Consider the following 8,562-nt stretch of genomic DNA (forward strand, 5'->3'; position numbering starts at 1 on the left):
CTCGTGAGCCTTACCTGGCCCTGGGTCCCAGTAGCTTGGAGGGCGCCCCCGGGGGAGGCGCTTAAAGGTCCCTGCAGGACACCTCAGGCGACGTTCTGGCTGCCAAGTCTACGGCCTTTAATCACAGGAGGAGAGGACAGCGGGGAAGCCCGAGACACTGGGTGCCCCCAGGGGTGGGAGCGAGTCAGGGAGATGAAAGCACTCCCCTCCCCTCCCCTTCCTCTCCCGCTCCTCCTGAGAAGCGCAGCCCGTGGTTCTGTCGCCTTCAGCGGGGGCCCAGGTCCTGGGTGCTGGCGCTGAGGGTCCGAGAGGCCTCGCCCAGGTGCCGGCTGGGGAACTGGGGACAGGCACAGGGGGTGGGTGAGGGGCCGGACGCAGCTCTGCTGCAGCTGCCCCTAGGTTACTCCCCAGCAGCCTGGCTGCCAGCTTGTCTATCCTGACGGCCGCGTTGCTCGTCCTCCTGTCTCCACGTCCACCCTGACTCCAGTCCATCCGTTCCCCCACCTCTACCCAAGTAAAAGCCACCCATGCTCCCTATCCTGGCGTTCACTCCACCGCCAGCCTGAACACTTCCACCCTTCCCTTGCCTCTGGGCCTGTCGGTGTGGCCCCTCACTCCACCCTTGACCCGGGTGTCCCCCTCACCTGGTTCCCAGCAGCCCTGGAACCATCCATGTTCAGCATGTTGAGTGACATGGCTCTCTTCATCCTACAAAGGAAGGTTGGTGGGTGGGGCACAAGTGAGCCCAGGAGTGTCTGGCTCCCACCCTGGGAGGGACCACTCCAGCGCCAGGTTTGATTGTATGTGTGGCAGGGGAGATGGGAGCCATGGAAGTTTCTTGAGCAGGACAGGGAGAGGGGTGGGCTACAGATTCGGCCACCAACCTGACCCAACACTCACCCGGCTGCCCCCACCACCCCCTCGCCTCGGAGCCGGGAGACCAGCTTCTCACTTCCCCGCCGGATGGACTCTCGGAGCTTGGAGAACGAGCTGCTCCGACGAAAAGTCTGGGGAGGGCGCCAGGGACACGGGTCAGTCCCCCCCATTCCATCCAGTACCCACCTCCACCCTGGGAGCCGAGGCAGAGCCTGTCCTCACCTGCTGCTTTGCGTCACCGGCTGTGCCTGTGTTGGGGGCTCCTGGGGAACAGATGGGGCCATTGTGGTGGGGAGGCTGAGGAGCCCCCTGGGGGAGAGGGGAGGGGCTGGGGGCTCACCGAGAGGGGCAGGCAGGGCCTCCCTGCTGAGGATTTCTTTGTACAGTTCCTCCGCCTCCTGGTACTTGTTCTGTTTCAGGTAGGCTGAGGCCTGTGGGGAGGGCATAGCCTGGGTGATCTTGGCCCAAACCTGGGAGCTTCCCAGGCCCCAGCACTGCACCCAGGCACATCCTTCCAGCCCCCGCAGGAAGAAACCCAGGTTTACCCCACACTCCAGGCCTTGGCCGACAGCAGGGCGGGCTTGGAGCCCAACCCCACCTACTTCCCATAGGGTAGGTGACTTCCTGACTCAGAGCAGGAACCTGTTCCCCACTCTACCTTGAGCCAGTGACACACCTCTCTGTGCCTCAGTTTCCTCACCTGCAAAATGGGGCAACGGGAGCACCTACCTCATAGGGCTCTTGAAGAAACGGATAGTACAGGCAAAGTCCTAAGAAGGGGGTTTAGCTCAATAAACGCTCTCATCTGCTCCCAGCCCGTCTCTCTGGCTTCCTCTTTGACTGGAGCTGTTCTCTGGCTGCCACCAACTTGCCTGTTTCCTGATGCTTCCGTGTCCTCTGTGCTGAGCAACCTCACCAGTCAGGGCCCAGCTTGGAAGCCGAGTCTCATGGGACGACAGCTCGAGGGCTGGGCAGAGGTGGGGCCCCAGGACCAAGACACCCACGCCCCAAGGCGCCCTCACCAGGTTGTTCTTGGTCTTGGCCACATTGGGGTCGTGAGGCCCGCCTAGGGCCTTGTAGATGCTCAGGGCCCGGCCGTAGTGCCGCTCCACCTCCTTGAACTTGCCCTGGTTCTGACACAGCAGGGCCAGGTTGTTGAGCTGCTTGGCCACGTCCGGGTGGTTGGCGCCCAGGACCTAGGAGTCATGGGGTCAGCCGGGGTTGGCGGGCCACGTGATGCCAACAGCCGTAATGAGAGTCATGGGTTGGTGGTTATAGGATTGAAGTGGATGGAGAACTACAGGAGGTTGGGGGCAGAGGGCAGGAACTGCCTGGTCAAACTGGGGAGTAGTTGGGTCAGAGGTCATGGTGGTGCAAAACCTCATGATTATGGGTCAAATAGGTAGATCAAGGCTGGGGTTGTACTGGTCACGTGGGGTTGGAAGGTCGGGACCGGGTGGGGGCATGAGGTGACCTATGAGAGAATTTAAGACCAAACAGAAGTCATTGGTATGTCAAGGGTGGTGGGTCAGGGGATTGGGTGCTCTAGGTTCAAATTGGAATCTCACGATGTCAAATGGGAGGGGCACAGAAGGTCAGAGGTCACAGGAGCAAGTCAGGGTCATGCAAGGGCCACAGAATTAAGCGCTGAAATCAGGATCAAGGGGTGAGAGCCACTCAGGACAGGGGCTCCGTGGGAGCCGGGTGGGGGCAGGACCTTCTCACGGATCTCCAGGGCGCGCTGGCACAGGGGCTCCGCCTCCTGGTAACGCCCACGCTTCCCGTAGAGGACGGCCAGGTTGTTGAGGGTGGCGGCCACCTGCAGGGCGCGAGAGGCGGGTCAGGGGTGGGAAGGCACAGCCCACAGCCCTCCCTCCTGGGCCTGCGCTCACCGCGGGGTGCTCCCGGCCCAGTGTCTGCTCCCGGATCTGCAGGGCGTCGTGGAGAAGGTCTGTGGCCTCTTTGTACTTGTTCTGGTCCCTGTGGGTTGGCCCGAGGGTAGAGGGGGTTTGGCCAGGTTGGGGTAGCAGGGGCCACGGGCTGGGCTGAATCCCGCAGGCCCAGAGACCTGACGACCAAGCATGGGTGGCATCCTCTGGGGGTCCCTTCTGGGGGTCCCTACACTCCCAGTTGGCTGCGAAGCCTCTGCCACCCTAGGTCTCTTCCCCACTCCACTGTGGTCTCTCTTGCCCATGCTGACTCCTCTTTGCCTGGGTCTCAGTGAGTGGCCTCCCCAGAGCTCTGCCCCTTCTCTCCACCACCACCCCTGGTGCCCTGTGCTGGCAGAGCAGGACACCAGGGTCCCCCCGCTTCCTGCCCCCCTCCAGCCGTGGCGGCTGCAGCCCTCACCGGTACACCAGCGCCAGGATGTTGAGCATGGTGGCCACGTCAGGGTGGCAGTGGCCCGAGCTCCGCTCCAGATCCTCTAAGGCCTGGCGGCACAGCGGTGCAGCCACCTCGTAGCGGCCCTGCCCCGTGTACTGGAGCACGAGGTTGTGCAGGGTCCGAAGGCGGGCCGGGATCTCGTAGCCACCCTGCTGAGCAGAGATGGCCCCCGCTGCCTCGGGACCTGGGGGTGCCGGGCACCCAGTCACTGCAGGCCTCCTACTCCAGCCCCACACGAGGGGACACATGCACCCCAAAGCTACAGCTGCCTCGCTGGCCCCTGGGACCACGGGCCCCTGTTCTGACGTCTGAGATTGGAATCACAGGCATCTTACTGGCCCGTGGGATGTGTCCTAGCCTGCGGGACAGAAACATGGGAGCCACCTGGCTCCTGGGGCCGTGGCAGGCCTGCTTTTGCAGCTTCCAGCGTCACCTGCCCGCTGTCACCCCCACAGCCCCCTGCTTCATCCTCCTGACACCCCGCCCTGACCTTCCCCATCCTCCTTCAGAGGCCTTGGGGGCCCAGCGAATCAGAGATTCCCCCCAGCCTGGGCCATTCATCCTCCTGGCTGAGTTCCCCACACCCACCTTTCCTCTCCTCCTCCTCACTGGGGAACAGGGAAGCCAGGCTGTCCTGCTGATGGGGGGACTCGGGCTGCTGCAGAGAGGACAGGAAAGTGGGTGTCATGAGGCTTGGGAGTTTGAGTCAGAGACTGGGGTCCTGGATCCCAGGGTTTGAGGGTGGTGGTGGTCAGGGGTCTCCTGAGGGCTTGGGGAGGATCCTCGGGCTTTGTGGAGCAGATGGGGGCCTTCGGTGGAAGTTCTAGTGGGGCTCTGCAGAGGGTCGGGGGTTCTTTGGAGGGTCTGGGGCACTAGGGGGCACCACGGAGGGATGGGGGCTGTGGGGTATCTAAGGAGTGCGGGGTCCCCAGCACATCATGGCCCCCGCCCCGCTGGGTCCCGCAGCACCTGGCTCTCCGCCGGCGGGTCATACTGCCGCAGCTGCCCCAGGAACTGCAGGTGGCTCTTCTCCTCCTCCAGCTGGGCCACAGCCTCCTCGCTGGCCCGCAGCCGCTGCTGCGTCTCCTCCAGCTCTTCCCGTAGCCATGCGTTCTCCTGGGCCAGCCGCCGGGCCTGCGCTCGCAGCCGCTGCTTCTCAGCCTCCAGCGCACCCACGTGTGCCGACAGGGCCAGCAGCACCTGCCAGGGAGGCGGGGGTGGCGAGTCAGAGGCCTGGTCCCTCTCACCCCCGACCCAGCCCAGGGCCTCAGATCAAGCCAGAGCACCCCATTCTCTCCAGGGTGCCCCGAATTATACAGAGACTCCTCCGTTGTGGCTCCAGGGATGCTCAAAGGCTCTCAGGGCCATAGTCCAGTCCTGCCCCGGGACCCCTCTGATGTCACCCAGGCACACAAATTACACTCAGGATACTTCACATGCCACCCATGCAACCCCAAAGTCTCCCCAGGACCCACAGTTCCATGGAAGGACCCCACGTGGTTCAGGGGTCCCTGTCGCACACAAGGACCCCATCCCCAATGCAGCCCAGGGATCCCACCCCAGGACTGGAGCCTCCCCCTCCCGGGCCTGGCTCCCCCAGTCCCCGCTCTCCCCAGGCTGCCCCCTCCAGCACACCTGGCCCCCTCATCCCTGGGCAACCCCCAGGGCTGAGCCACATCCCCCATAGTTGAGTTGGCCCCCTCATACCTGGGCCTCACCCAGCCCCAGCTCGATGGCCTCCAGTGAGTGGCTCACCACCTCCTGCTTTTCTTCCAGCAGCTCCAGGCCAGCCACCGGGCCCTGTCCTGCCAGGGTCTCCGCCAGGTGCCCGGCCAGGCCCCGGTGCTCTGCCCGCAGGGCCTCCAGCCCCTGTACCACTTGTCGCGTCTGTTGCACCAGCTCCTCAGGGCTCAGGTGCTCTGGGCCCAGCCCCATGCTTCCCGGGGCCGCCACCTTCACGGACATTGCTGCTTCTGGGGGTGACCGGGATCAGGGGGTCACTGCCAGGGCCAGGCAAGTCAGCCCCTCTGCCTCCGCGCCATTTATGCCACAGGTCCCCTCAACCCTCTCCCTGTCCGCCCATCCCGGCCAGCCCTCTGCCTCTGTGCTCTCCTCACTCCGGCCAGCACCCTGTCCCACACCCATCCTGGCCAGCGGGCAACTGGAAACCTAGTCTTCCCTGTCCTCGGCCCAGGGCCCCGCCCTGAGGGCAACTCCAAAACCTCACTATATATGATTAACCAAAGGAGGGCAAACAGCCATCTCGAGGGCTCCCACCCAGCCCACCCCAAGGACCCTGGGTACCCTGGCCCAGCACTCCCGGCTGGCTGTGTGACCTTGGGACCAGAGGTGCCCGCGCCCACTGGGCGTGTGGGGCAGGACGCGTGGAGGCGGCAGCCTCTCTGTGAGCTCATTCTTAGGGTGTTTTTGTTGGGAACCAGTCAGACCACTGGGGGTGGGGTGGGGCAGGAGGAGAGGGCCAAGGGGCTGGGGTGCTGGAAGCAGAGGCCTCTAGACTGGGGAGGTCAGGAAGGGGGGCCCCGTGTGGTGGCTCCCGGAGCCCGAGGACCTGACAGACCCAGAGGAAACAGGCTCCACCCTCCACTGCAGACATGCTCAGCCAGCCCAAGGCGTGCTGGGTCAAACGTGTGGCAGGCGTGGCCCATGGATGTCACATTGGCCATGTGACAGCTGAGGGTCTGAGGCCCAGATGGTAATGGATGGGGGGGTTCACATGTGGGACTTCATGGGGTTGTATATGGGTGACAAGGTCAATGACACATCTGGTGACGATGCCTCTGGGGCCGTCACATACATACATACACACACACACACACCTCTCAGAAATACAGCGTAATACACACTGTCCTCTCAGAAATGACACACACACACACTTTCTCTTAAAAATACAACTCAGCACACCCTCACGCACATCCACATTTTCCTTTCAAAATATTGATACAACCTAATGCAACACACTAAGGCACGCACACAAGTACATTCTTCTTTCAGAAATAATACATACACACTCTCCTCTGCGAAGTACAACTCAACACACAGGTATACTTTCCTTTCAGAAATAAAAGCCAGACATAGAAAACAAATTTACGGTTACCAAAGGGGAAAAGGGGAGGGGAGGGATAAATTAGGGGTTTGGGATTAACATATACATATATAAAATCGATAACCGACAAGGACCTGCTGTGTATACAGGGAACTATACTCAATATACTATAATAACTTATAATGGAAAAGATTGTGAAATATATATATATATATAATACAATGGAATCACTTTGCTGTATACCTGAAACTAACACAACATTGTAAACCAACTATACTTCAATAACAATTTAAAGACAAAATAAAAGCCAACACACAAACTGTCTCCTCCCTCAGCCCCCCTCACCTGCAAAAAGATAACCAAATCCCAAACCACTTCCATTGGGACTGCCTCCTTGAACTTTTATGCCCATGACACGTGCCCTCTCCTACACCCCCCGAGTCCTGCCAGCACCTAGCGCTCCATCCTATGCCCAGCGCCTCCTCCATGCTCCCAGGATTCACGGTGGACCCGTCACCATCCTCCCCATTTCCTTCCTTCCTCCCCACCTGGCCAGCCAGGGATTCGCACACAGACACACTATAGAGCTTCACACGCGGACGTGCGAATGACCCCTGCGGCCAGGCTCTTACGCCGTCACAAGCGGGTGCCCATGGCACAGACAGCTGTAGAGACACAGGTAGTCCCATGCTTTCCGCACAGTCTCTCAGGCTTACTTCACTCAAGCCACTGTGTTCCCCTGAACAGCCCAGAACTTTTAGCACCTGTGCACATGCTCCCAATCACATCCACTCAGGCACAGAGTAAGGGCAGGTGTGTAATCCTGCGGATTTTATATACTGCAGCCTCTCCATCGCCATCAATCTCTCTCTCTATGTATATACGTGTTCGTACATATATCAATCTCTCTGTGTACGTAGTATATAAGTGTGTGTATGTATATCACACCATACGTAGTCTTACACCCCACACGCAAGTCAAACTCACAACCACACCCGTTCATTGAGTCATCCCGACCACCATGTCCATCATTCACGAAAGTTTGCGGACGTATACAACCTCCCACGACATCGCGCACAATCTCAGACAGCCGAGCCGAATGTTCCAGACGCAACCTCCGCACAGTAACAGAGCGACACGCACAGCCACACATCACTCGGGCTGTTTCCTCGACACACGCTGGCTCCCACACTCACGCCGGCCTCCAAACAGCAAACTCCCCTTCACCAGCTGAGCCCCGTGCGCACAACCGCGCAGCTGACAACGATGTTCACAGTCACACTCCACGCATCCATCCTGAACCCATAGTGCCCACCTCCTTGTCACACCCCCAGTCTTACAGGCAGAGAGACAACCACGGCCACACAATTTCTTGGTGACACACCTAACCCTATAAACAGTTCAACTCCCTGCCAAACACACACACACACACACACACAGCATTACAGACACACAATCAGAGGTCGCCCACATTTTCACATCACTGAAACAGTTTCACATCATTCAAGCAGTCCCTCTGTGCCCTCGCAGGCTTACACGGACAGGCCATCTCCTGTACCCACCTGTACCCACTTGTACCCACAGCCTGACACCATCACACACACCTGAGCTTCGTACACCATCTCTCATGCCCACGCACGCACCATCTCCACACACACATACACTCGCAGGCGGGAGGCCCCCATCCTGGCCAGCCCCGCAAACCACACAACTTATCCCTGGCCGGCCCGTCCAGCCCCGCGCACCCCGGTTTCACCGCTCGCGCGCCCGCCCGCTGCCAGGCCGTCACAAGGGCCCCCTCCCGCCCCCAGGCCCCGCCCCGTCCTCGCTCCTGTTTACCTGAGCCCGGCGGAGGAGGCGCGGCCCCAGCTGGGCCTCCAGACCCCGGGGAGCCCCAGGGTGGGACGGGGGCGTCCAGGGGCCCCAAGGCCCGTCCCCGTCTCCAGGCCAGAGGGCCCAGGGGTGCGCCAGGCCCAGCCCACACCCTCCGCCCTCGCCTCCATCCTCGCAGCTCCTGGGACTCCCACCCCGCATTCCCGGCGCCCACCTGACCGCAGACAGCTCCCGGTCCTGCTTCGCCGCGCTGCGCCCGTCCGCCGCGCACGCCTCGCCGCTTCCAGCTGCGCAGCGAGTCTCGGGCCGCGGGCGGGTCCTCCGGAGGGGGTGGGGCGGCCCGGAGCCCCGCCCCCACAGGTGAGACAGACCCCGCCCACAGCCCGGGGAAAGTTAAGCGCTGC

At 61.5% G+C, this 8,562-nt stretch overlaps 1 protein-coding gene across 2 annotated transcripts; it reads right to left on the reverse strand.

Annotated features, from left to right (window-relative positions):
* Nucleotides 1-45: 45 nt before the first annotated feature.
* On the reverse strand, nt 46-8,562 carry KLC3 (kinesin light chain 3). Of its 2 annotated transcripts, none has more exons than XM_082677487.1 (13): nt 8,373-8,562; nt 4,969-5,234; nt 4,231-4,461; nt 3,850-3,916; nt 3,226-3,445; nt 2,769-2,856; nt 2,594-2,695; nt 1,899-2,072; nt 1,217-1,307; nt 1,099-1,139; nt 901-1,007; nt 645-708; nt 46-337 (listed from the first exon to the last, which is right to left on the reverse strand). In XM_082677487.1, the coding sequence occupies exons 2-13, from the start codon at nt 5,224-5,226 to the stop codon at nt 266-268; spliced, it is 1,515 nt and encodes a 504-aa protein (XP_082533613.1). In that variant the 5' UTR covers nt 5,227-5,234; nt 8,373-8,562; the 3' UTR covers nt 46-265. The 2 variants fall into 2 exon arrangements, with proteins under 2 accessions (XP_082533613.1, XP_082533612.1); XM_082677486.1 differs by having other exon boundaries at nt 47-337; nt 3,850-3,919; nt 8,373-8,494.

Source organism: Grampus griseus, assembly GCF_964374135.1.
Source record: "Grampus griseus genome assembly, chromosome: 19".
In the NCBI taxonomy this organism is placed as follows: Eukaryota; Metazoa; Chordata; class Mammalia; order Artiodactyla; family Delphinidae; genus Grampus; species Grampus griseus.

Excerpts from the sequence above, each read along its gene's own strand:
- KLC3 (XM_082677486.1), bottom strand. The coding sequence starts at position 5,226 with ATGTCCGTGAAGGTGGCGGCCCCGGGAAGCATGGGGCTGGGCCCAGAG. Across the intron at positions 4,462-4,968 it reads TGGGGCTGGGTGAGGCCCAG|GTGCTGCTGGCCCTGTCGGC; the intron begins GTATGAGGGGGC and ends CCTCCCTGGCAG. Across the intron at positions 1,008-1,098 it reads CCGGTGACGCAAAGCAGCAG|ACTTTTCGTCGGAGCAGCTC; the intron begins GTGAGGACAGGC and ends CGCCCTCCCCAG.